This window comes from Cyprinodon tularosa, unplaced genomic scaffold, assembly GCF_016077235.1.
Source record: "Cyprinodon tularosa strain WSP-4 unplaced genomic scaffold, ASM1607723v1 ctg1584, whole genome shotgun sequence".
Classification (NCBI taxonomy): domain Eukaryota; kingdom Metazoa; phylum Chordata; class Actinopteri; order Cyprinodontiformes; family Cyprinodontidae; genus Cyprinodon; species Cyprinodon tularosa.
The window spans coordinates 1-27,915 of NW_024038421.1; the positions used below are offsets into that span (position 1 = coordinate 1).

The following is a 27,915-nucleotide window of genomic DNA, read 5'->3' on the forward strand; positions in this document are numbered from 1 at the left end:
GCTCAGAGGCGCTGCAGGCAGCATCCCGTTTTGAAGGGTAGAGGCATGGTTGTGTTTGTTCAAACATAAAGCTTCCTGGAACTGTTTTCCTCCTACAGCCCCTTTAATAAGATCATTATTCTGAAATTCTGTTTCATCATTTTGAGGAGAAACAAAAACTAGCAGTCAGACGCATTCATAGTTAGCCGCCTTAGTAGCTAGCCACATTAGCATTTAGCTGCATTGATAGTCAAGCCACATTAGCAGTAGCCGCATTAGCAGTTAGACGCATTAATAGTTAGCTGCATTAGTAGTTAGCCACATTAGCAGTTAGACGCATTAATAGTTAGCTGCATTAGTAGTTAGCCACATTAGCAGTTAGACGCATTAATAGTTAGCTGCATTAGTAGTTAGCCATATTAGCAGTTAGACGCATTAATAGTCAGCAGCATTAGCAGTCAGCCCGTTAGCAGTTAGACGCATTAATAGTTAGCTGCATTAGTAGTTAGCCACATTAGCAGTTAGACGCATTAATAGTTAGCTGCATTAGTAGTTAGCCACATTAGCAGTTAGACGCATTAATAGTTAGCTGCATTAGTAGTTAGCCACATTAGCAGTTAGACGCATTAATAGTTAGCTGCATTAGTAGTTAGCCACATTAGCAGTTAGCAGCATTAATAGTCAGCAGCATTAGCAGTCAGCCCGTTAGCAGTTAGCCGCGGTTCAATCGTTACAAGGTTTCTGTGACAATAAGCAAGACTTAGCGACTGCCTGCATGGTGGCCCCCTACTGGTGGGATAGAAACGGGAGGCAGGTGGAGTTAGCATGTTTTTTAGCAGGGTAGGTTAATATTCATCCTTCCACCAATGACAGTCAGGAGGACCAAGTTTGAGGTAGAGCGCCCTCTGGTGGCTAGCGTAGGCCGCCTGTTTCCAGATGGGCTCATAGCGCTCTGACCTTTGAACTTTAGTTCTTCAGTGGATCTCCATCGGTTCCTGACCCTGTTCCTCTTCTGTCTCCAGTTGACCTTCTCTGAGCCGCTGGGCGCCACCACAGCGTCGCAGTTCGAGGCGCAGCCTGTTCAGGGCAGAAAGGTCAGCAAAGTTGTCAAGACAACGGTGGTGAGGGGGGAGAGGGTGGAGAAGCAGAGAGGAGACCCGTCATTGGCTGCAGATCTCCCCTCAGCCCAGGAGGACTTTGAGAAGGTCAGTGAGTCCACCTTCCATCCTGATCCGCTCCTCGGCCGGTCCAGGGAGTCTCACTGCTCCTGATGTCTCCTCCTCCTCCAGGCCTTGAGTTATGTTGGAGGTTTTGACAAAGCGCTGCTGCCTCATGTGGTGGAGGAGGAGAAGGTCCAGGAGGACGGTTCTGTGGTCAGAAGGTTGGGCTGTGATGGAGTGAAGCTCATGGCTGAAGGCATGGTGTGACCTCCCCTCCTAACCACTAACCGGCCACCTGAGGGCGCTAACAGGACCCGGGATCCAGGTTCCAGGATCCAGGATCCTGGTTCCAGGATCCAGGTTCCAGGATCCGGATCTAGGATCCAGGTTCCGGGATCCTGGTTCCAGGTTCCAGGATCCAGGGTCCAGGATCCAGGTTTCAGGATCCGGGATCCAGCTTCCAGGATCCAGGGTCCAGGATCAAGCTTCCAGGATCCGGGATCTGGGATCCAGCTTCCAGGATCCAGGTTTCAGGATCGGGAATCCAGCTTCCAGGTTCTGGGATCCAGCTTCCAGGTTCCGGGATCCAGGTTCCAGGATCCAGGGTCGAGGATCCTGGTTCCAGGATCCAGGATCCAGGTTCCGGGATCCTGGTTCCAGGTTCCAGGGTCGAGGATCCAGGATCCAAGTTTCAGGATCCAGGTTCCAGGATCCAGGGTCATGGATCCAGCTTCCAGGATCCAGGTTCCTGGATGCAGCTTCCAGGATCCAGCTTCCAGGATCTAGGTTCCAGGATCCAGGTTTCAGGATCCACCTTCCTGGATCCAGGATCCAGAATCCGGAATCCAGCTTCCAGGATCCGGGATCCAGCTTCCAGGGTCCAGGATCCAGGTTTCAGGATCCGGGATCCAGCTTCCAGGATCCAGGGTCCAGGATCCAGCTTCCAGGATCAAGCTTCCAGGATCCGGGTTTCAGGATCGGGAATCCAGCTTCCAGGTTCTGGGATCCAGGTTCCGGGATCCTGGTTCCAGGTTCCAGGATCCAGGGTCGAGGATCCTGGTTCCAGGATCCAGGTTCCGGGATCCTGGTTCCAGGATCCAGGTTCCGGGATCCTGGTTCCAGGTTCCAGGGTTGAGGATCCAGGATCCAAGTTTCAGGATCCAGGATCCAGGTTCCAGGATCCAGGGTCATGGATCCAGCTTCCAGGATCCAGGTTCCTGGATCCAGCTTCCAGGATCCAGCTTCCAGGATCTAGGTTCCAGGATCCAGGTTTCAGGATCCACCTTCCTGGATCCGGGATCCAGAATCCGGGATCCAGCTTCCAGGATCCAGGTTTCAGGATCCGGAATCCAGCTTCCAGGATCCGGGATCCAGCTTCCAGGGTCCAGGATCCAGGTTTCAGGATCCGGGATCCAGCTTCCAGGATCCAGGGTCCAGGATCCAGCTTCCAGGATCCAGGGTCCAGGATCAAGCTTCCAGGATCCGGGATCTGGTATCCAGCTTCCAGGATCCAGGTTTCAGGATCGGGAATCCAGCTTCCAGGTTCTGGGATCCAGCTTCCAGGTTCCGGGATCCTGGTTCCAGGATCCAGGTTCCGGGATCCTGGTTCCAGGTTCCAGGGTTGAGGATCCAGGATCCAAGTTTCAGGATCCAGGGTCCAGGATCCAGGTTCCAGGATCCAGGGTCATGGATCCAGCTTCCAGGATCCAGGTTCCTGGATCCAACTTCCAGGATCCAGCTTCCAGGATCTAGGTTCCAGGTTTCAGGATCCACCTTCCTGGATCCGGGATCCAGAATCCGGGATCCAGCTTCCAGGATCCAGGTTTCAGGATCCGGAATCCAGCTTCCAGGATCCGGGATCCAGCTTCCAGGGTCCAGGATCCAGGTTTCAGGATCCGGGATCCAGCTTCCAGGATCCAGCTTCCAGGATCCAGGATCAAGCTTCCAGGATCCGGGATCTGGGATCCAGCTTCCAGGATCCAGGTTTCAGGATCCGGAATCCAGCTTCCAGGATCCGGGATCCAGCTTCCAGGGTCCAGGATCCAGGTTTCAGGATCCGGGATCCAGCTTCCAGGATCCAGCTTCCAGGATCCAGGATCAAGCTTCCAGGATCCGGGATCTGGGATCCAGCTTCCAGGATCCAGGTTTCAGGATCGGGAATCCAGCTTCCAGGTTCTGGGATCCAGCTTCCAGGTTCTTCCTGGTGGCAGTAATAGAAATCATGTCCAGCTGAGGCGCTGCTCCAGAATCCAGAAGATGATTCCTTTTGGTAGAACGTTTCTGAAGAACAGAGGAACGTAGAACATCAGTGGGAGAAGAAACGTTGGACTGAAGTCTCCGTCAGTCTGAACACTACAGCTTTAATCTGGATTAAAAACAGCTGTTCCGGTTTTCTGGGAGTTTATTCCAGATTAGTGGAGCAGAAAAACCAAAATCTGCTTCTTCTGGTTCCGATCCTGTAGCAGCATCAGACTTGGTTGTCATGGTTACCATGAGGCGTTCTGGTTAGCTGCTGTTCATGGAGACCCGCCTGGCTTGCGTCTCCATGGTAACCGGCAGACATACGGCATCACTAACGATGATGATGATGAGCGGGGCGTGCTCTAACTGCTCTTCCTCTCTGCAGAAGCCGGATGCGTAAATCGCGCAGCGAGAAGAGGACGGCGGTGAGGGACGCCCAGACGAAGCACGTCCACCTGGAGCGCCTGGACGACGCCCTGCAGCCCGACGCCCTGCAGCAGCAGCTGCACCGCCTGCTGCAGCGCTACTGCCAGGACCACCAGGAGGTGGGGGAGGAGGGACGGGAGGAGGGGGGCGGAGCCGACCCCCACTGAACCCCCACCCCCACCCCCCCATCAGACATTCTTCCTCACATCCGGACGTTCTCCTCTAGGAACAGGATTTCTGTTTGGTGACCAAAGAGGGGGCGGGGCCACCATCAGCCCCTCCCCCCATGGGCCTCTGCTGTAGAGACTGTAAATAGAGGAGATGAAGAGGAGGAAGAGGATGGGGGGTTCAGTGAACTTAGTGACCCCTTCATCATCATCACCCCCCCTCCCCGATCAGCAGAGTCTAGATCTGAAGTTCTGAGAACCGTGGAGAACCGATCAGAACCAGGATGGTTCTGGTTCTTCAATCGCTCGTTTTTATCTAATGAAGCCAAAGGGATCCAATCCCGCCTCCAATCCCGCCTCCAATCCAGCCTCCAATCCGGCCTCTAATCCCGCCTCCAATCCCGCCTCCAATCCCGCCTCTAATCCCGCCTCCAATCCCGCCTCCAATCCCGCCTCTAATCCCGCCTCCAATCCAGCTGTTCCTGAACATCTGGACCAGAAAAAACAAAGTTTGGTTCAAAAAGTTTCCATCATTTCATCTGAAGCTGCCTGATTGGTCAGCTTCCTGTAACACCCTCCGATCGGCCGCTCTGATTGGTCCCTCCGATCGGCCGCTCTGATCGGCCGCTCTGATTGGTCCCTCTGATTGGCCGCTCTGATCGGCCGCTCTGATTGGTCCCTCCGATTGGCCGCTCTGATCGGCCGCTCTGATTGGTCCCTCTGATTGGTCCCTCTGATTGGCCGCTCTGATCGGCCGCTCCGATTGGCCGCTCTGATTGGCCGCTCTGATCGGCCGCTCTGATTGGTCCCTCCGATCGGCCGCTCTGATCGGCCGCTCTGATTGGTCCCTCTGATTGGCCGCTCTGATCGGCCGCTCTGATTGGTCCCTCCGATTGGCCGCTCTGATCGGCCGCTCTGATTGGTCCCTCTGATTGGTCCCTCTGATTGGCCGCTCTGATCGGCCGCTCCGATTGGCCGCTCTGATTGGCCGCTCTGATCGGCCGCTCTGATCGGCCGCTCTGATTGGTCCCTCTGATTGGCCGCTCTGATCGGCCGCTCTGATTGGTCCCTCCGATTGGCCGCTCTGATCGGCCGCTCTGATTGGTCCCTCTGATTGGCCGCTCTGATTGGCCGCTCTGATCGGCCGCTCTGATTGGCCGCTCTGATTGGTCCCTCTGATTGGCCGCTCTGATTGGCCGCTCTGATCGGCCGCTCTGATTGGCCGCTCTGATCGGCCGCTCTGATTGGTCGCTCTGATTGGCCGCTCTGATCGGCCGCTCTGATTGGTCCCTCTGATTGGCCGCTCTGATTGGTCGCTCTGATTGGTCCCTCTGATCGGCCGCTCTGATCGGACGCTCTGATTGGTCCCTCTGATTGGCCGCTCTGATTGGTCGCTCTGATCGGCCGCTCTGATTGGCCGCTCTGATTGGCCGCTCTGATTGGTCGCTCTGATTGGTCGCTCTGATCGGCCGCTCTGATTGGTCGCTCTGATTGGCCGCTCTGATCGGCCGCTCTGATTGGTCCCTCTGATTGGCCGCTCTGATTGGTCGCTCTGATTGGTCCCTCTGATCGGCCGCTCTGATCGGACGCTCTGATTGGTCCCTCTGATTGGCCGCTCTGATTGGTCGCTCTGATCGGCCGCTCTGATTGGTCGCTCTGATTGGCCGCTCTGATCGGCCGCTCTGATTGGTCCCTCTGATTGGCCGCTCTGATTGGTCGCTCTGATTGGTCCCTCTGATCGGCCGCTCTGATCGGACGCTCTGATTGGTCCCTCTGATTGGCCGCTCTGATTGGTCGCTCTGATCGGCCGCTCTGATTGGCCGCTCTGATTGGCCGCTCTGATCGGACGCTCTGATCGGACGCTCTGATTGGTCCCTCTGATTGGCCGCTCTGATTGGTCGCTCTGATCGGCCGCTCTGATCGGACGCTCTGATTGGTCCCTCTGATTGGTCCCTCTGATCGGCCGCTCTGATTGGTCCCTCCGATTGGCCGCTCTGATCGGCCGCTCTGATTGGTCCCTCTGATCGGCCGCTCCAATTGGCCGCTCCGATTGGCCGCTCCGATTGGCCGCTCTGATCGGCCGCTCTGATCGGACGCTCTGATTGGTCCCTCTGATTGGCCGCTCTGATCGGCCGCTCTGATCGGACGCTCTGATTGGTCCCTCTGATTGGCCGCTCTGATTGGCCGCTCCGATTGGCCGCTCTGATTGGTCCCTCTGATTGGCCGCTCTGATCGGCCGCTCTGATCGGACGCTCTGATTGGTCCCTCTGATCGGCCGCTCTGATCGGACGCTCTGATTGGTCCCTCTGATTGGCCGCTCTGATTGGTCGCTCTGATCGGCCGCTCTGATTGGCCGCTCTGATTGGCCGCTCTGATCGGACGCTCTGATCGGACGCTCTGATTGGTCCCTCTGATTGGCCGCTCTGATTGGTCGCTCTGATCGGCCGCTCTGATCGGACGCTCTGATTGGTCCCTCTGATTGGTCCCTCTGATCGGCCGCTCTGATTGGTCCCTCCGATTGGCCGCTCTGATCGGCCGCTCTGATTGGTCCCTCTGATCGGCCGCTCCAATTGGCCGCTCCGATTGGCCGCTCCGATTGGCCGCTCTGATCGGCCGCTCTGATCGGACGCTCTGATTGGTCCCTCTGATTGGCCGCTCTGATCGGCCGCTCTGATCGGACGCTCTGATTGGTCCCTCTGATTGGCCGCTCTGATTGGCCGCTCCGATTGGCCGCTCTGATTGGTCCCTCTGATTGGCCGCTCTGATCGGCCGCTCTGATCGGACGCTCTGATTGGTCCCTCTGATCGGCCGCTCTGATCGGCCGCTCTGATCGGCCGCTCTGATTGGCCGCTCTGATCGGCCGCTCTGATTGGCCGCTCTGATCGGCCGCTCTGATCGGCCGCTCTGATCGGCCGCTCTGATTGGTCGCTCTGATTGGCCGCTCTGATCGGCCGCTCTGATTGGCCCCTCTGATTGGTCCCTCTGATTGGCCGCCCCGTCAGCGGAATCTTTGCAGCTGTGAGGATCACAGAAATAATCTGGACTTTTCCTTCACAGCTTTAGGTTCTAATCCATCAGAGATTTTAATCCTAACGATCAGAAACTGCAGAAAGTTGCAGGTTTATGAATTTTGATCAAACCTCTGATCTTCTCAATGATAATAAATGATAATAAATGACACCACGCTGAATCAGAACCATCTGAAATCCAAGGTTTTCCTCAGTTCCTGAAGGTTCTGATCACATGACCTGCTGTGAGATCAGCTGACTCTCAGAGACGCTCCTCATGGTTCTCCGTCGGGTCGGTTCCTGCTGCCCTGAGCTTCATCCTCACGCCTCCGTTTGCTCCTGGAGTTCTGATCCGCTCTGCAGCATCCGGAGCTGAATGTGCTCCGTTTGTGTGGAGGAGTTCTGGACCGGGTTCCACTGGTTCTGGTTTAAAGTGATCCAATGAAGGAGGAGAACCTGTGAGGTCCATGAACCTGATAAGAGCATCTTGTTACCGTGGTGATATCAATCTATTACTATCTATGCTGGCATGTCTGATTGAATTCTCCTGAATCGCTAAAAAGAAAAGCAGCTGCAATTCAATAAAACTGTACATTTGCTTTACAGGAAGTGATGTCATTCTTTCTTTCCATGCGTCCGCCGTTGGAGCTTCATACACAGTCAGCGGGCTAGTTTTCCCAGATTACAGTGAAACTCATTAGTTAGTGAGAATGAAGTAGAATGATGAAAAAGGGGTCCCTATGTCCTCCAGCAGTCTAAGCCTATAGCAGCAGAACTATAGAGATAGCTCAGGATAACCTGAGCCACTCTAACTAGAAGCTTTATCAAAAAGGAAAGTTTTAAGCCTAGCCTTAAAAGTAGACAGGGTGTCTGCCTCACGGACTAAAACTGGTAGTTGGTTTAAGGGTTTATGTTTGAGGAAAATATTTCACAGATGTCTTAAATTTAAATCTGTCTTTTTTTTTCAAATAAACGTTTCTAAATCTTGCCCTCATTTCCATTTCTGATGGTTTAGCAGAGAGATGGAGAGCACAGAGTGACTAGAGGGGAGGTTTACTTTGGAATTCCTCCTGATTTACCTGGGCTTTGTCTAAATGACCTCATCTATCACCTGGACGTAAAAGTAATCCTGTGAAAAAAAGGGTTTTATTTGGTTCTAATAACAGTGAATGAGAATAAAAAACGTCAAATAGGTAAAAAAGGTGGACATGTCGGAATTGATACTCTTATTTTGAAACATGGTCTCAGGCATTAATTCACAGAGTTTGCGTGACCCTGAGGGGCGTTATTGGACTCTGGGAAGAACCGGTTCTGCTTCGTTACGTTTGGATGCACGTTCATGACTAAGCAGGATGGATTTATTGAAGTTCTCACTCAAACCAACAGAACCGTGATGAATCGGACCTGTGCAGCCAGAGGAGGCGGAACGTCCCGTCCGATAATAACCGGTTCAAACCTGATGCAGCTTTGCACTGTTTGGGAAAAGCAAACAGCCTGAGACTTCTTCTATCAGGGTGAACATTCAGAGGACTCCTCTAGTGAACTCTGTGAAACGTTTGGTGTGACGTGACCTCCATGTTCCTCTGCAGAGTGACGCCTGAGTGAAGGAGGAAGAAACCGGATCCCTGTAGCTGCTGATTGGCCTGAAAGATGGCTGCTGTTAGCTATTTATGCTAACGTCATCCTCCTGCTGCAGCCAGGTTTCTGTGAGACCATTAATCCAATTATCTCAGATCGAGTCATGAAAAGTTTTCTTAGATATCTGGGCTACATTTAGTAATTATTCACTCTTCTTTACCGTTACCCATCCAGGAGTCTTCCTGATCTGGACCCTGGAGGACTCTAGATGCCTTCCAGAGTGGGATGGATGCCGTCTCTCTGAATCAGACCAGCCTTTCCCCAAAAGGATTGCCAATTATTAATGTATTAATGCGGCTGAAGTTGCTCAGATTTTATTGTTAACGGTCAGATTAGTCAGGAAGTCATTTGTTTAAGGAACGATTCTGGTTCCGTTTCTAGAAATCATCATTTTAACCAGGAAATGATCAAAGCGATGAATTTAGAAACTTTCCTTTAAAACCTCGTTAAAACGCGTTTATCCGTCTGACGCTTCAGGCACTAAGGACATAAAACCGATTGTTGAATCATGTTCGTTGGATCGGGCATCAAACTCAAACGACTGTGGAAGAAGGTTGGAGCGGCTTCCACCTGGATGCTATGCTAACAGCTAGAGTTAGCATAGCGCAGGTTTTAGCGGTCCATCGACTCAAAGCGTCACCTTCCAGGATGAAGAGCCGCTGCAGCAGATGAACGAAGGAACTGAAGCCAAAAACGGTCGACTTTTAGTCTAAAAGACATTTTAATATTTGACATTAAAATTACATCCGGCTTGTTGCTTCGTAATAAACATCAATGAATCAATTAAACATGATTAAACCAAATAAAAAACAACTAAAGTTTCCCTTTAAACCTGTGGGGGGGGGGGGGGGGGGGGGGGGGGGGGGGGGGGGGGCATGATGATGAGGATGAAGTCTGTTAAACTGGAATAAATCGGTCTTGTTGGGGTGGGGGAAGGGGAGGGGGGAGGGGGGGCAGCGGGGGGGGGGGGCTTAAAGCAGAGCAGGAAAAGTTTCAGCAGGAAGCTGAGCTCAAACTGACGCCGATGGGGGCGGGACTTAAACATCTGGATCTAAAGCTGTTGCTGCCGACTGGAACCTCCAGAACCGTGGATCCTCCTCATCGGCCCAACAGAACCACAGACCCAAACTGAGGGCGGAGCTATAGCGAAGGCCAGGGGGTGGGCGGGGTCAGCCGACTGCTGGACGCCAGCTGTGGTCCAGGAGCATCTTCAGCTGGAAGAAAAAAGGTCACATGACGGTCAAACACAAACCCCCTCTGGTCAGTCGGCCATGTTGGTGGGTGGGTCCTACTTGGTGGGGACGGTGAGCGAGCCGGAGCGGTGGAAATGGATGTTCTGCCATTTGCCGTCGCGGCGGTGCCAGACGCGGGTCTCCTCTGACTGCATGGTGCGCGGCACTCCGCCGCCGTCCACGTACTGGGTGAGGCGGATGTAGGCGATGCAGGCGGCCTCGTCGCCCAGCAGGTGGACGTGGGGGTTCAGCAGGATGGTGTGGACTTGGGGGTTCCTTTTGGACAGAGCTGCAGACAGCAGAGCAAAATGGCGGCGCCTCATCAGCATCGCACACAATCCGTAGCCGAGCTTTTCATGCATTTTCTCCAGAACCGACGAACCTAGAAGCTATCCGGCCTGTTTAGTTCTGGCTCTGGTTCCACTGAGTGAGCAGCTGCTTAAAGGCTCTGGCTCCGCTAGCCGAAGGGAACAGCAGCAAAAGCCGCTGTCGACCCAACGGAGTTAGCGTCGCCGCTGTCGACCCAACGGAGTTAGCGTGGCCGCTGTCGACCCAACGGAGTTAGCGTCGCCGCTGTCGACCCAACGGAGTTAGCGTCGCCGCTGTCGACCCAACGGAGTTAGCGTCGCCGCTGTCGACCCAACGGAGTTAGCGTCGCCGCTGTCGACCCAACGGAGTTAGCATCGCCGCTGTCGACCCAACGGAGTTAGCGTCGCAGTTGTCGACCAAAAAGAGTTAGCGTCGCAGCTGTCGACCCAACAGGGTTGGCGTCGCAGCTGTCGACCCAACAGAATTGGCGTCGCAGCTGTCGACCAAACGGAGTTAGCGTCGCAGTTGTCGACCCAACGGAGTTAGCGTCGCCGCTGTCGACCCAACGGAGTTAGCGTCGCCGCTGTCGACCCAACGGAGTTAGCGTCGCCGCTGTCGACCCAACGGAGTTAGCGTCGCCGCTGTCGACCCAACGGAGTTAGCGTCGCCGCTGTCGACCCAACAGAGTTAGCGTCGCCGCTGTCGACCCAACAGAGTTAGCGTCGCAGTTGTCGACCAAAAAGAGTTAGCGTCGCAGCTGTCGACCCAACAGAATTGGCGTCGCAGCTGTCCACCAAACGGAGTTAGCGTCGCAGTTGTCGACCAAAAAGAGTTAGCGTCGCAGCTGTCGACCGAAAAGAGTTAGCGTCGCAGCTGTCGACCGAAAAGAGTTAGCGTCGCAGCTGTCGACCGAAAAGAGTTAGCGTCGCAGCTGTCGACCAAACGGAGTTAGCATCACAGCTTACTTCACAGAGCTCATACTCCTTCTCTTCGCTTGCTTCTGATTGGGTCGTTGGAGTCAGGTGATCATGCAGTGATGGAAACACCAGCCACCGCTCATTTCCACACCGATGCGTCGCCGGTTATCGTGGCGAACGTCTTTTCATATTCGGTTTATTCAGAACCGCTGCAGAGATAATTGACCAGGTTCAGACCGGGAGCATTCAGGGTGGCATTCTGACTGGTCTTCATCTCAGCGAAGAGAGGAAGACCATCAGTAAACGTTCTACCGATGGCGGAGCGGTTTAGACCGGATCAAAGCAAGCAGCCTGAAGGTCCTTACCTGTTTCAAAGTAGAAGCGGTGGAAGTCGGTTCCTTCGATCAGGTTTCCCAAAGCCTCCGGCTCAAAGGACGTCATGCCGGGATCACAGATCTTCCTGAAATAGATCAGCAGACGGCCGTTAGTGTAGCAGCCATGGAGATGTACGAGGATGGGGGAGGTGGAACTCACGTGTAGGCCTCAAAGTCTCCGCTGTTGATGGCCTCAATCAGCTGCTCCGTCACTTTAATGATCTCCTGTTTACGCGCTGCGGGGGGGGGGGGGGGGACAGGTTCAAAGGAAATTCATCCAAAATATGAAAACTTTAAAAAAAGGTTTTTCAGAGCAACTAATGGGGCAAACACCCAGATCTGCCCTGCGGTCCTTAGCAACAGCGTTTCTATTGGTCCACATCTGGAAAATAAAAATAAAATTCCTACAAATCTGTCTCCCTCAAACAACTAAAGAAAAAAATAGATTTTCATGAATGAGAAGATTCTGAAATAAAATCCTAAAAAAAAAAAAAAATGTTTTAGATCTCATGAAAACCTTTTAAATGAAAGTTTTCAATGATATAAACAGTGTTTGGTCTCCATGGAGACGGATGGAGGTGAGAGAAGAACAGGAAGAGGCTGAGCATCGACCATGGATCACAGATCGCTGACGGGACGGAACCGGACAGAACATGGACGTCACGCGGTGAGCTAGGAGACGATGGACGGTCAGCGAGTCACCGTTACCTCGGACGGACGCCGTGTCGTTCCCCGCCTGCTGAACGCTGACGGTCTGCTGCCCCAACGCCACAACCGACGCCTGGACCAGAACCGACACCAGGACCAGGAAGCCTCCTACCTTCATGCTGCTGCTGACAGACTGGGGGGCGCCGAGCGGACCCAGATAGACCCAGCAGCAGCAGAGGGTTCTGATTGGCTGCTCCGTCTCCTGATGGACTTTGCTTTGCAAACAAAGATGGCTGATAAACAGAGCGGTTCTGGAGCAAACTGGACCTCTCCATGCTGGACCTCCTATAGGTCCACTGAAGGTCCAGCTGAGCTGTTTCTCCAGAGCCAGGAGTCCAGATAAGGTTCTGGTCCCGGTGTCTGAGACCTTCAGGTCCTTCTGAGTGCAGCAGAACATCCGGAAGCTTCTGTAACCATAGCAACAGGAGCCCATTCTAGAACGTTCTAAGGTTCTCCTTCATCCTGGTGATACTGAATCAAATTAGGCCTGCTGGTTCTGGTTCCACTGGACCCACTGCTTCTGGTTCCACTAGACCCACTGGTTCTGGTTCCACTGGACCCGCTGGTTCTGGTTCCATTGGACCCGCTGGTTCTGGTTCCACTGGACCCGCTGCTTCTGGTTCCACTGGACCCGCTGGTTCTGGTTCCACTGGACCCACTGGTTCTGGTTCCATTGGACCCGCTGGTTCTGGTTCCAGTGGACCCGCTGGTTCTGGTTCCACTGGACCCGCTGGTTCTGGTTCCAGTGGACCCGCTGGTTCTGGTTCCACTGGACCCGCTGGTTCTGGTTCCACTGGACCCGCTGGTTCTGGTTCCAGTGGACCCGCTGGTTCTGGTTCCACTGGACCCACTGCTTCTGGTTCCACTGGACCCACTGGTTCTGGTTCCAGTGGACCCGCTGGTTCTGGTTCCACTGGACCCGCTGCTTCTGGTTCCACTGGACCCGCTGGTTCTGGTTCCACTGGACCCGCTGGTTCTGGTTCCAGTGGACCCGCTGGTTCTGGTTCCACTGGACCCGCTACTTCTGGTTCCACTGGACCCGCTGGTTCTGGTTCCAGTGGACCCGCTGGTTCTGGTTCCAGTGGACCCGCTGGTTCTGGTTCCACTGGACCCGCTGGTTCTGGTTCCAGTGGACCCGCTGGTTCTGGTTCCACTGGACCCACTGGTTCTGGTTCCACTGGACCCGCTGGTTCTGGTTCCACTGGACCCGCTGGTTCTGGTTCCAGTGGACCCGCTGGTTCTGGTTCCACTGGACCCACTGGTTCTGGTTCCACTGGACCCGCTGGTTCTGGTTCCACTGGACCCGCTGGTTCTGGTTCCAGTGGACCCACTGGTTCTGGTTCCACTGGACCCGCTGGTTCTGGTTCCACTGGACCCGCTGGTTCTGGTTCCAGTGGACCCGCTGGTTCTGGTTCCACTGGACCCACTGCTTCTGGTTCCAGTGGACCCGCTGGTTCTGGTTCCAGTGGACCCGCTGGTTCTGGTTCCACTGGACCCGCTGGTTCTGGTTCCAATGGACCCGCTGGTTTTGGTTCCACTGGACCCACTGCTTCTGGTTCCACTGGACCCGCTGGTTCTGGTTCCAGTGGACCTGCTGGTTCTGGTTCCAATGGACCCACTGCTTCTGGTTCCACTGGACCCACTGGTTCTGGTTCCACTGGACCCGCTGGTTCTGGTTCCAATGGACCCGCTGGTTCTGGTTCCAATGGACCCGCTGCTTCTGGTTCCACTGGACCCGCTGGTTCTGGTTCCAGTGGACCCGCTGGTTCTGGTTCCACTGGACCCGCTGGTTCTGGTTCCACTGGACCCGCTGGTTTTGGTTCCACTGGACCCGCTGGTTCTGGTTCCATTGGACCCGCTGCTTCTGGTTCCACTGGACCCGCTGGTTCTGGTTCCACTGGACCCGCTGGTTTTGGTTCCACTGGACCCGCTGGTTCTGGTTCCACTGGACCCGCTGGTTTTGGTTCCACTGGACCCGCTGGTTCTGGTTCCACTGGACCCACTGCTTCTGGTTCCACTGGACCCGCTGCTTCTGGTTCCACTGGACCCACTGGTTCTGGTTCCACTGGACCCGCTGGTTCTGGTTCCACTGGACCCGCTGCTTCTGGTTCCACTGGACCCACTGGTTTTGGTTCCACTGGACCCGCTGGTTCTGGTTCCAGTGGACCCGCTGGTTCTGGTTCCAGTGGACCCGCTGGTTCTGGTTCCACTGGACCCGCTGGTTCTGGTTCCAGTGGACCCGCTGGTTCTGGTTCCACTGGACCCGCTGGTTCTGGTTCCAGTGGACCCGCTGGTTCTGGTTCCACTGGACCCGCTGGTTCTGGTTCCACTGGACCCGCTGGTTCTGGTTCCACTGGACCCACTGCTTCTGGTTCCAGTGGACCCGCTGGTTCTGGTTCCACTGGACCCGCTGGTTCTGGTTCCACTGGACCCGCTGGTTCTGGTTCCATTGGACCCACTGGTTCTGGTTCCACTGGACCCGCTGGTTCTGGTTCCACTGGACCCGCTGGTTCTGGTTCCAGTGGACCCGCTGGTTCTGGTTCCACTGGACCCGCTGGTTCTGGTTCCACTGGACCCGCTGGTTCTGGTTCCGTCTCATTTTTTTTCTGATAATTGCTTAAATTCCATCAAACGTCTAAAAGCAGCAGATTTATTCCTCGTTTCTCCAGCAGGAGGCGCCAGATGGAAGTTCTACAGGTCCGACCCGCCTGAACCCACCTGGACATACCTATGACCCAGAACCCAGACCAGAACCAAGGTGGCCTGGGAACCAGCAGCCAATTAGCTCAGTCCTCTGACCCCGCAGGAGGTCCACCAGAACCGGAACCCTGGACTGGTTCTGGTGGACCTCAGTTCCATCATCATCATCATCATCATCATCACACTCACAGCAGGGGTCGGGGGGGCCTCGGTCAGCTAACGGCCCCATGTGCTGGGGGCCAGGGCCCGGCGGGGGGGCCGGCTGGGGGTCGCAGTAGGATGAAGTGATGAAGACGAGGTGGACAGATGTGATGAAGAGCAGCAGGTAGGCGGCCATCAGGAGGAAGAGGACCAACCGGCTGAACTCCTCTAGACCGGGACAGTCCCAGCAGGAGGAAGAGGAGGACGACGAAGAGGACGACGAGGACTGGGGGAGCAGGGGGGGAGGGGGGTCTGAGTGTCTGAGGCGGAGGACTGGGGGGGCGAGGATGATGATGGGGAGACGAAGAGGACAGAGAAAATGAGACAAAAACATGAAAACAATCAGCCTGAAAGGAAGGGGACAGATGATTGGACAGATGATTGGACAGAGCAGAGGACAGATGATTGGACAGGGGACAGATGATTGGACAGATGATTGGACAGAGCAGAGGACAGATGATTGGACAGAGGACAGATGATTGGACAGATGATTGGACAGAGCAGAGGACAGATGATTGGACAGAGCAGGGGACAGATGATTGGACAGATGATTGGACAGATGACAGATGATTGGACAGATGATTGGACAGATGATTGGACAGAGCAGAGGACAGATGATTGGACAGAGGACAGATGATTGGACAGAGCAGAGGACAGATGATTGGACAGATGATTGGACAGAGGACAGATGATTGGACAGATGATTGGACAGAGGACAGATGATTGGACAGATGATTGGACAGAGGACAGATGATTGGACAGAGCAGAGGACAGATGATTGGACAGAGGACAGATGATTGGACAGAGCAGAGGACAGATGATTGGACAGATGATTGGACAGAGGACAGATGATTGGACAGAGCAGAGGACAGATGATTGGACAGATGATTGGACAGAGGACAGATGATTGGACAGAGCAGAGGACAGATGATTGGACAGAGGACAGATGATTGGACAGATGATTGGACAGAGGACAGATGATTGGACAGAGCAGAGGACAGATGATTGGACAGATGATTGGACAGAGGACAGATGATTGGACAGAGCAGAGGACAGATGATTGGACAGAGGACAGATGATTGGACAGATGATTGGACAGAGCAGAGGACAGATGATTGGACAGATGATTGGACAGAGGACAGATGATTGGACAGAGCAGAGGACAGATGATTGGACACTGGATCAGAACTTGGTGGATTCTTGCGTCTCTATGTCCAACCGCCCCAGAACTTCCTAGAACTTCTACAGGAATCGGACCGTTTGGTTCCGGGAGACTGATGGCCCAATGCAACCGTGTGACTTCCACTGGACTCAGCTCAGTCTGGTTCTGGTTCTGCTCGGTACTCTGGTGCAAAGCAGAGCGGACCAATCACAGCGCAGGAGGCGGGGCCAATCACAGCGCAGGAGGCGGGGCCAATCACAGCGCAGGAGGCGGGACCAATCTGGCTGTGTCGGTTCCATCTATAAAGTTCTGAGGACATTGGTTCACTGATTCCTCTCCTCACCGACGTGACGCTAACAGGTTAGCATTGAGGCCCATTGTTGGAGTCACATGGGAACATGTTGCTATGACAACCACACTGCTGCGCTGCTCAGAGAACCAAACCCCCCCCCTCCCCCAGAACCAAAGCAGGCACAGAGATCCTACCTCTGACATCATCATCCTCCATGGTGGTGTTGGAGCTTTCACTGGACTCCTGCAGAAGAACAGAACCGGGTGAGAAAACAGAACCGGGTGGGAAAACAGAACCGGGTGGGAGAACAGAACCAGGTGAGAAAACAGAACCGGGTGGGAGAACAGAACCGGGTGAGAAAACAGAACCGGGTGGGAGGACAGAACCAGGTGAGAAAACAGAACCGGGTGGGAGAACAGAACCGGGTGAGAAAACAGAACCGGGTGGGAGAACAGAACCGGGTGAGAAAACAGAACCGGGTGGGAGGACAGAACCAGGTGAGAAAACAGAACCGGGTGGGAGAACAGAACCGGGTGAGAAAACAGAACCGGGTGGGAGGACAGAACCAGGTGAGAAAACAGAACCGGGTGGGAGAACAGAACCGGGTGAGAAAACAGAACCGGGTGGGAGAACAGAACCAGGTGAGAAAACAGAACCGGGTGGGAGAACAGAACCGGGTGAGAAAACAGAACCGGGTGGGAGGACAGAACCGGGTGAGAAAACAGAACCGGGTGGGAGGACAGAACCAGGTGAGAAAACAGAACCGGGTGGGAGAACAGAACCGGGTGAGAAAACAGAACCGGGTTGGAGAACAGAACCGGGTGAGAAAACAGAACCGGGTGGGAGGACAGAACCAGGTGAGAAAACAGAACCGGGTGGGAGAACAGAACCGGGTGAGGAAAACAGAACCGGGTGGGAGAACAGAACCGGGTGAGAAAACAGAACCGGGTGGGAGGACAGAACCAGGTGAGAAAACAGAACCGGGTGGGAGAACAGAACCGGGTGAGAAAACAGAACCGGGTGGGAGGACAGAACCAGGTGAGAAAACAGAACTAGGCGGGAAAACAGAACCAGGTGGGAAAACAGAACTAGGCGGGAAAACAGAACCGGGTGAGAAAACAGAACCAGGTGAGAAAACAGAACCAGGTGAGAAAACAGAACCAGGTGGGAAAACAGAACCAGGTGAGAAAACAGAACCAGGTGAGAAAACAGAACCAGGTGGGAAAACAGAACCGGGCGGGAAAACAGAACCAGGTGGGAAAACAGAACCAGGTGGGAAAACAGAACCAGGTGAGAAAACAGAACCAGGTGGGAAAACAGAACCAGGCGGGAAAACAGAACCGGGTGAGAAAACAGAACCAGGTGGGAAAACAGAACCGGGTGGGAAAACAGAACCCGGTGAGAAAAGAAAACAGGGTGAGAGAACAGAACCGGGTGGGAAAAGAAAACAGGGTGGGAAAACAGAACCAGGTGAGAAAACAGAACCGGGTGGGAAAACAGAACCAGGTGAGAAAACAGAACCAGGTGGGAAAACAGAACCAGGTGGGAAAACAGAACCAGGTGAGAAAACAGAACCAGGTGGGAAAACAGAACCCGGTGAGAAAAGAAAACAGGGTGAGAGAACAGAACCCGGTGAGAAAAGAAAACAGGGTGAGAGAACAGAACCAGGTGAGAAAACAGAACCAGGTGGGAAAACAGAACCAGGTGGGAAAACAGAACCAGGTGAGAAAACAGAACCAGGTGGGAAAACAGAACCAGGCGGGAAAACAGAACCGGGTGAGAAAACAGAACCAGGTGGGAAAACAGAACCGGGTGGGAAAACAGAACCCGGTGAGAAAAGAAAACAGGGTGAGAGAACAGAACCGGGTGGGAAAAGAAAACAGGGTGGGAAAACAGAACCAGGTGAGAAAACAGAACCGGGTGGGAAAACAGAACCAGGTGAGAAAACAGAACCAGGTGGGAAAACAGAACCAGGTGGGAAAACAGAACCAGGTGAGAAAACAGAACCAGGTGAGAAAACAGAACCAGGTGGGAAAACAGAACCCGGTGAGAAAAGAAAACAGGGTGAGAGAACAGAACCCGGTGAGAAAAGAAAACAGGGTGGGAAAACAGAACCAGGTGAGAAAACAGAACCAGGTGAGAAAACAGAACCAGGTGGGAAAACAGAACCAGGTGGGAAAACAGAACCAGGTGAGAAAACAGAACCAGGTGGGAAAACAGAACCAGGTGGGAAAACAGAACCAGGTGAGAAAACAGAACCAGGTGAGAAAACAGAACCAGGTGGGAAAACAGAACCAGGTGAGAAAACAGAACCAGGCGGGAAAACAGAACCAGGTGAGAAAACAGAACCAGGTGGGAAAACAGAACCAGGTGGGAAAACAGAACCGGGTGGGAAAACAGAACCGGGTGGGAAAACAGAACCAGGCGGGAAAACAGAACCAGGTGAGAAAACAGAACCGGGTGGGAAAACAGAACCAGGTGAGAAAACAGAACCAGGTGGGAAAACAGAACCAGGTGGGAAAACAGAACCAGGTGAGAAAACAGAACCAGAGGGGAAAACAGAACCAGGCGGGAAAACAGAACCAGGTGAGAAAACAGAACCAGGCGGGAAAACAGAACCAGGTGAGAAAACAGAACCAGGTGGGAAAACAGAACCAGGTGGGAAAACAGAACCAGGTGAGAAAACAGAACCAGGTGGGAAAACAGAACCAGGCGGGAAAACAGAACCGGGTGAGAAAACAGAACCAGGTGGGAAAACAGAACCGGGTGGGAAAACAGAACCCGGTGAGAAAAGAAAACAGGGTGAGAGAACAGAACCGGGTGGGAAAAGAAAACAGGGTGGGAAAACAGAACCAGGTGAGAAAACAGAACCGGGTGGGAAAACAGAACCAGGTGAGAAAACAGAACCAGGTGGGAAAACAGAACCAGGTGGGAAAACAGAACCAGGTGAGAAAACAGAACCAGGTGGGAAAACAGAACCCGGTGAGAAAAGAAAACAGGGTGAGAGAACAGAACCCGGTGAGAAAACAGAACCAGGCGGGAAAACAGAACCAGGTGAGAAAACAGAACCAGGCGGGAAAACAGAACCAGGTGAGAAAACAGAACCAGGTGGGAAAACAGAACCAGGTGGGAAAACAGAACCAGGTGAGAAAACAGAACCAGGTGGGAAAACAGAACCAGGCGGGAAAACAGAACCGGGTGAGAAAACAGAACCAGGTGGGAAAACAGAACCGGGTGGGAAAACAGAACCCGGTGAGAAAAGAAAACAGGGTGAGAGAACAGAACCGGGTGGGAAAAGAAAACAGGGTGGGAAAACAGAACCAGGTGAGAAAACAGAACCGGGTGGGAAAACAGAACCAGGTGAGAAAACAGAACCAGGTGGGAAAACAGAACCAGGTGGGAAAACAGAACCAGGTGAGAAAACAGAACCAGGTGAGAAAACAGAACCAGGTGGGAAAACAGAACCCGGTGAGAAAAGAAAACAGGGTGAGAGAACAGAACCCGGTGAGAAAAGAAAACAGGGTGGGAAAACAGAACCAGGTGAGAAAACAGAACCAGGTGAGAAAACAGAACCAGGTGGGAAAACAGAACCAGGTGGGAAAACAGAACCAGGTGAGAAAACAGAACCAGGTGGGAAAACAGAACCAGGTGGGAAAACAGAACCAGGTGAGAAAACAGAACCAGGTGAGAAAACAGAACCAGGTGGGAAAACAGAACCAGGTGAGAAAACAGAACCAGGCGGGAAAACAGAACCAGGTGAGAAAACAGAACCAGGTGGGAAAACAGAACCAGGTGGGAAAACAGAACCAGGCGGGAAAACAGAACCGGGTGGGAAAACAGAACCAGGCGGGAAAACAGAACCAGGCGAGAAAACAGAACCGGGTGAGAAAACAGAACCAGGTGAGAAAACAGAACCAGGTGGGAAAACAGAACCGGGTGGGAAAACAGAACCGGGTGGGAAAACAGAACCGGGTGGGAAAACAGAACCGGGTGGGAAAACAGAACCAGGCGGGAAAACAGAACCAGGTGAGAAAACAGAACCGGGTGAGAAAACAGAACCAGGCGGGAAAACAGAACCAGGCGGGAAAACAGAACCAGGTGAGAAAACAGAACCGGGTGGGAGGACAGAACCAGGTGAGAAAACAGAACCGGGTGGGAAAACAGAACCGGGTGGGAAAACAGAACCAGGCGGGAAAACAGAACCAGGCGGGAAAACAGAACCAGGTGAGAAAACAGAACCAGGTGAGAAAACAGAACCGGGTGGGAGGACAGAACCAGGCGAGAAAACAGAACCAGGCGGGAAAACAGAACCAGGCGGGAAAACAGAACCAGGCGAGAAAACAGAACCAGGCGGGAAAACAGAACCGGGCGGGAAAACAGAACCGGGTGGGAAAACAGAACCAGGTGAGAAAACAGAACCGGGCGGGAAAACAGAACCAGGTGGGAAAACAGAACCGGGTGAGAAAACAGAACCGGGTGGGAAAACAGAACCGGGTGGGAAAACAGAACCAGGTGAGAAAACAGAACCGGGTGAGAAAACAGAACCAGGTGAGAAAACAGAACCGTGTGGGAAAACAGAACCAGGTGAGAAAACAGAACCGGGTGAGAAAACAGAACCAGGTGAGAAAACAGAACCGGGTGGGAAAACAGAACCAGGTGAGAAAACAGAACCAGGTGAGAAAACAGAACCAGGTGAGAAAACAGAACCAGGTGGGAAAACAGAACCAGGTGAGAAAACAGAACCAGGTGGGAAAACAGAACCAGGCGGGAAAACAGAACCGGGTGGGAAAACAGAACCAGGTGAGAAAACAGAACCGGGTGAGAAAACAGAACCGGGTGGGAAAACAGAACCGGGTGGGAAAACAGAACCAGGCGGGAAAACAGAACCAGGTGAGAAAACAGAACCGGGTGAGAAAAGAAAACAGGGTGAGAGAACAGAACCGGGTGGGAAAAGAAAACAGGGTGGGAAAACAGAACCCGGTGAGAAAAGAAAACAGGGTGGGAAAACAGAACCGGGTGGGAAAACAGAACCGGGTGGGAAAACAGAACCAGGTGGGAAAACAGAACCAGGTGGGAAAACAGAACCAGGTGGGAAAACAGAACCGGGTGGGAAAACAGAACCGGGTGGGAGGACAGAACCAGGCGGGAAAACAGAACCAGGCGAGAAAACAGAACCAGGCGGGAAAACAGAACCAGGCGAGAAAACAGAACCGGGTGAGAAAACAGAACCGGGTGAGAAAACAGAACCAGGTGGGAAAACAGAACCGGGTGGGAAAACAGAACCGGGTGGGAAAACAGAACCAGGCGGGAAAACAGAACCAGGTGAGAAAACAGAACCGGGTGAGAAAACAGAACCAGGCGGGAAAACAGAACCAGGTGGGAAAACAGAACCGGGTGGGAAAACAGAACCGGGTGGGAAAACAGAACCGGGTGGGAAAACAGAACCGGGTGGGAAAACAGAACCGGGTGAGAAAACAGAACCGGGTGAGAAAACAGAACCAGGTGAGAAAACAGAACCGGGTGAGAAAACAGAACCAGGCGGGAAAACAGAACCAGGTGGGAAAACAGAACCGGGTGAGAAAACAGAACCAGGCGGGAAAACAGAACCAGGTGAGAAAACAGAACCGGGTGAGAAAACAGAACCAGGCGGGAAAACAGAACCAGGTGGGAAAACAGAACCGGGTGAGAAAACAGAACCGGGTGGGAAAACAGAACCGGGTGGGAAAACAGAACCAGGTGAGAAAACAGAACCGGGTGGGAAAACAGAACCAGGCGGGAAAACAGAACCAGGTGAGAAAACAGAACCGGGTGAGAAAACAGAACCAGGCGGGAAAACAGAACCAGGTCGGAAAACAGAACCGGGTGAGAAAACAGAACCGGGTGGGAAAACAGAACCGGGTGGGAAAACAGAACCAGGTGAGAAACAGAACCGGGTGGGAAAACAGAACCAGGCGGGAAAACAGAACCGGGTGAGAAAACAGAACCGGGTGAGAAAACAGAACCGGGTGGGAAAACAGAACCGGGTGGGAAAACAGAACCAGGTGAGAAAACAGAACCAGGCGGGAAAACAGAACCAGGCGGGAAAACAGAACCAGGTGAGAAAACAGAACCAGGCGGGAAAACAGAACCAGGTGAGAAAACAGAACCAGGCGGGAAAACAGAACCGGGTGAGAAAACAGAACCGGGTGGGAAAACAGAACCGGGTGGGAAAACAGAACCAGGCGGGAAAACAGAACCGGGTGAGAAAACAGAACCGGGTGGGAAAACAGAACCGGGTGGGAAAACAGAACCAGGCGGGAAAACAGAACCAGGTGAGAAAACAGAACCTGGTGAGAAAACAGAACCGGGTGGGAAAACAGAACCGGGTGGGAAAACAGAACCAGGTGAGAAAACAGAACCGGGTGGGAAAACAGAACCAGGTGAGAAAACAGAACCGGGTGGGAAAACAGAACCGGGTGGGAAAACAGAACCAGGTGAGAAAACAGAACCAGGCGGGAAAACAGAACCAGGCGGGAAAACAGAACCAGGTGAGAAAACAGAACCGGGTGGGAAAACAGAACCAGGTGAGAAAACAGAACCGGGTGGGAAAACAGAACCAGGCGGGAAAACAGAACCGGGTGAGAAAACAGAACCAGGCGGGAAAACATAACCAGGCGGGAAAACAGAACCAGGTGAGAAAACAGAACCAGGCGGGAAAACAGAACCGGGTGGGAAAACAGAACCAGGCGGGAAAACAGAACCGGGTGGGAAAACAGAACCAGGCGGGAAAACAGAACCGGGTGGGAAAACAGAACCGGGTGAGAAAACAGAACCAGGCGGGAAAACAGAACCGGGTGGGAAAACAGAACCAGGCGGGAAAACAGAACCAGGCGAGAAAACAGAACCGGGTGAGAAAACAGAACCGGGTGGGAAAACAGAACCGGGTGGGAAAACAGAACCGGGTGGGAAAACAGAACCGGGTGAGAAAACAGAACCGGGTGAGAAAACAGAACCGGGTGGGAAAACAGAACCAGGTGAGAAAACAGAACCGGGTGGGAAAACAGAACCAGGTGGGAAAACAGAACCAGGTGGGAAAACAGAACCAGGTGGGAAAACAGAACCAGGTGGGAAAACAGAACCAGGCGGGAAAACAGAACCAGGTGGGAAAACAGAACCAGGCGGGAAAACAGAACCAGGTGGGAAAACAGAACCAGGTGGGAAAACAGAACCAGGTGGGAAAACAGAAACAGGCGGGAAAACAGAACCAGGTGGGAAAACAGAACCAGGTGGGAAAACAGAACCAGGCGGGAAAACAGAACCAGGCGGGAAAACAGAACCAGGTGAGAAAACAGAACCGGGTGAGAAAACAGAACCGGGTGGGAAAACAGAACCAGGTGAGAAAACAGAACCGGGTGAGAAAACAGAACCGGGTGGGAAAACAGAACCAGGTGAGAAAACAGAACCGGGTGGGAAAACAGAACCAGGTGGGAAAACAGAACCAGGTGGGAAAACAGAACCAGGTGGGAAAACAGAAACAGGCGGGAAAACAGAACCAGGTGGGAAAACAGAACCAGGTGGGAAAACAGAACCAGGTGGGAAAACAGAACCAGGCGGGAAAACAGAACCAGGTGGGAAAACAGAACCAGGTGGGAAAACAGAACCAGGTGGGAAAACAGAAACAGGCGGGAAAACAGAACCAGGTGGGAAAACAGAACCAGGCGGGAAAACAGAACCAGGCGGGAAAACAGAACCAGGTGAGAAAACAGAACCGGGTGAGAAAACAGAACCGGGTGGGAAAACAGAACCAGGTGAGAAAACAGAACCGGGTGAGAAAACAGAACCGGGTGGGAAAACAGAACCAGGTGAGAAAACAGAACCGGGTGGGAAAACAGAACCAGGTGGGAAAACAGAACCAGGTGGGAAAACAGAACCAGGTGAGAAAACAGAACCGGGTGGGAGGACAGAACTGATGGAAGGGACTTCTCCAGAACCATGAAGTGAACTCATGACAGCAACAAACGGATCTGAGGACGTTTCTGGAAAAGAAGAACTTCTAGGAAAAAACTTCATTAGAAGAATTCTCCTGTTTGATCAACTTCCTGGTTTGATTGTGGAAACATTTTGGTTCCTGTTTGTTGCGATAAAGGATCTCAGAACTAAAAGTTCAAAAACTAAAACACATTCCAGCTTAATGGAACCGACTTCATGTTCTCTGGTGAAAAATCGCTCCAGAACCCGGTCAGCACAGTTCTATGACCCAAAGAGCCTCTGATTGTAGTTCTCAGTTCAGGTTCTGCCTTTCAAAATAAAAGCAATGGATGGTCCGGTTCCAGTGACTACAGAACCGCTAGGATCCACATTAGCATCCGTTAGCACAGAGATGCCAGCATGCATGTGTGGATCCAAACATCTGCGCACAGCACATGTTCTACCGGAACAGACCGGGTCCATGCCTGCATGGTTCCAGGATCTGAGAACTGGGAGCTGTTCTAGGAACAGCTTTGGGATCCATTCTGGGAACAATTCTTGGAACAGTTCTGGGAACCGTTCTGGAACCCGTTAAGGGAACTGTTCTAGATATATAGTTCTGGGATCCGTTCTAGGATCCATTCTAGGAATGGTTCCTGGATCCTTTTCCGGGAACTGTTCCTGGATCCGTTCTAGGGACGGTTCCTGGATCCGTTCTAGGGACGGTTCCTGGATCCGTTCTAGGGACGGTTCCTGGATCCGTTCTAGGGACGGTTCCTGGATCCGTTCTAGGGACGGTTCCTGGATCCGTTCTAGGGACGGTTCCTGGATCCGTTCTAGGGACGGTTCCTGGATCCGTTCTAGGGACGGTTCCTGGATCCGTTCTAGGGACGGTTCCTGGATCCGTTCTAGGGACGGTTCCTGGATCCGTTCTAGGGACGGTTCCTGGATCCGTTCTAGGGACGGTTCCTGGATCCTAAATTTAAAGGACGGATTCTAAACAACCAACATTTTATCAATGAAATAAAAACATGCATCTGAATTCAGAACCACTTCACACGATGCCAAGTTCTCAGAACCAACGGACACAAACATGATCAGAAGCTCTAACGAAGACGGCAGCTGCAGCTCCTGATCGGATCGGTACCTTGTTTCCGTCGGCCGGGTTGTGGATCACTGTGGTCTGAGGCTCCTGGTCAGAGAGGAGCCACAGCAGGAGAGAAGGAGACGGTTAGGAGAAGAACCTCACAGGCAGACCAGAAGAAAAACTGTTTGGACCAGAACCAGAAGCACAATGATGAAGAGGAGGAGGAGGAAGAAGACAGAGACCCAGGATCATCTATAAACCTTCTGCTAGAACCTGACCCCCCCGCCCGCCTTGGGTACTCGGATCCTTCAGGGTCCAGTTCTCCAACCCTCTGTAGAAGGTGGTCTCTACTCTGGAGGTCAGGAGACCTTTTTTCATGTCCTCAGTCTCCATACATTCTCTGGCTGAAGGTTCAGAACCTTCTGGCTGGGATCTTCTTCCCTTTAGTTCCCAGGAAGGAGACAATTGTCTCACAGGTCAGCCTGACTCCGCCCACATTAATTACAGCAGAACATCAGATGATTGTCCATCTATTGATCCATCGTCCATCTGATGTCCCCACCCACAACAATGGAGCAGAGATGAGATGAAGAAGGATGGACAGGAGGACAGACCTCATTGGACACAGAGAAGACAGTTCAGACGTCACTGATGGACAGCAGCAGCCAATCAGAAGCAGGGAAACAACAACCAGGCGGAAAGGAGGAGAGGAGACGGCGTCTCTGGAGACGACATGAGGCTTGGTGATCTGGAGAGGAAGGAAGGAAGGAAGGAAGGAAGGAAGGAAGGAAGGAAGGAAGGAAGGAAGGAAGGAAGGAAGGAAGGAAGGAAGGAAAGGAGGGAGGGAGGGAGGGAGGGAGGGAGGGAGGGAGGGAGGGAGGGAGGGAGGGAGGAAGGAAGGAAGGGAGGAAGGAAGGAAGGAAGGAAGGAAGGAAGGAAGGAAGGAAGGAAGGAAGGAAGGAAGGAAGGAAGGAAGGGAGGGAGGGAGGAAAGGAAGGAAGGAAGTAAGGAAGTAAGGAAGGAAGGAAGTAAGGAAGGAAGGAAGGAAGGAGGGAGGAAGGAAGGAAGGAAGGGAGGGAGGGAGGAAGGAAGGGAGGGAGGAAGGAAGGAAGGAGGGAGGGAGGAAGGAAGGAAGGAAGGAAGGAAGGAAGGAAGGAAGGGAGGGAGGGAGGGAGGGAGGAAAGGAAGGAGGGAAGGAGGGAGGAAGGAAGGAAGTAAGGCAGGAAGGAAGGGAGGGAGGGAGGGAGGGAGGGAGGGAGGGAGGGAGGGAGGGAGGGAGGGAGGGAGGGAGGGAGGGAGGGAGGGAGGAAGGAAGGAAGGAAGGAAGGAAGGAAGGAAGGAAGGAAGGGAGGGAGGGAGGCAGGCAGGAAGGAAGGAAGGAAGGAAGGAAGGGGGGAGGGAGGGAGGGAGTAAGGAAGGAAGGGAGAGAGGGAGGAAGGAAGGAAGGAAGGAAGGGAGGGAGGGAGGGAGGGAGGCAGGAAGGAAGGAAGGAAGGGATAGAGGGAGAAGGAAGGAAGGAAGGAAGGAAGGAAGGAATGGATAGAGGGAGAAAGGAAGGAAGGAAGGAAGGAAGGAAGGAAGGAAGGAAGTAAGGAAGGAAGGAAGGAAGGAAGGAGGGAGGAAGGAAGGAAGGAAGGGAGGGAGGGAGGAAGGAGGGAGGAAGGGAGGGAGGGAGGGAGGGAGGAAAGGAAGGAGGGAAGGAGGGAGGAAGGAAGGAAGTAAGGCAGGAAGGAAGGGAGGGAGGGAGGGAGGGAGGGAGGGAGGGAGGGAGGGAGGGAGGGAGGGAGGGAGGGAGGGAGGGAGGGAGGAAGGAAGGCAGGAAGGAAGGGAGGGAGGGAGGCAGGCAGGAAGGAAGGAAGGAAGGGAGGGAGGGAGGGAGGGAGGGAGGGAGGCAGGAAGGAAGGGAGGGAGGGAGGAAGGAAGGGAGGAAGGAAGGGAGGGAGGGAGGGAGGAAGGCAGGAAGGAAGGAAGGAAGGAAGGGAGGGAGGGAGGAAGGAAGGAAGGAAGGAAGGAAGGAAGGAAGGAAGGAAGGAAGGAAGGAAGGAAGGAAGGAAGGGAGGGAGGGAGGGAGGGAGGGAGGGAGGGAGGGAGGGAGGGAGGGAGGGAGGGAGGGAGGGAGGGAGGGAGGGAGGGAGGGAGGGAGGAAAGAAGGAAGGGAGGGAGGGAGGAAGGGAGGGAGGGAGGGAGGGAGGGAGGAAGGAAGGAAGGAAGGAAGTAAGGAAGGGAGGGAGGAAGGAGGTTAAATACAGTAAGATTGTTATTCACGCTGGTGGTAATGACACCCGGTTACGCCGATCGGAGGTCACTAAAATTAGTGTTGCTTCGGTGTGTAAGTTTGCCAAAAAAATGTCGGACTCCATAATTTTC

At 53.5% G+C, this 27,915-nt stretch overlaps 1 protein-coding gene across 4 annotated transcripts in view; it reads right to left on the bottom strand.

The window, feature by feature from the left end:
* Positions 1-9,553: 9,553 nt before the first annotated feature.
* The window catches only part of LOC119780279 (calcium/calmodulin-dependent protein kinase type II delta 1 chain-like), a 66,583-nt gene continuing 48,221 nt past the window's right edge, over positions 9,554-27,915 (bottom strand). For 2 of the 4 annotated variants that reach the window (XM_038280266.1, XM_038280265.1), the window contains exons 14-19: positions 25,609-25,653; positions 16,709-16,757; positions 11,612-11,687; positions 11,443-11,537; positions 9,912-10,140; positions 9,554-9,833 (exon numbers count right to left, since the gene is read on the bottom strand). In XM_038280266.1, coding sequence (XP_038136194.1) covers positions 9,830-9,833; positions 9,912-10,140; positions 11,443-11,537; positions 11,612-11,687; positions 16,709-16,757; positions 25,609-25,653 — 498 coding nt within the window. In that variant the 3' untranslated portion in view covers positions 9,554-9,829. The remainder of the gene's footprint in view (positions 9,834-9,911; positions 10,141-11,442; positions 11,538-11,611; positions 11,688-16,708; positions 16,758-25,608; positions 25,654-27,915) is intronic. The other 2 variants (XM_038280269.1, XM_038280267.1) reach the window with 1 other exon arrangement.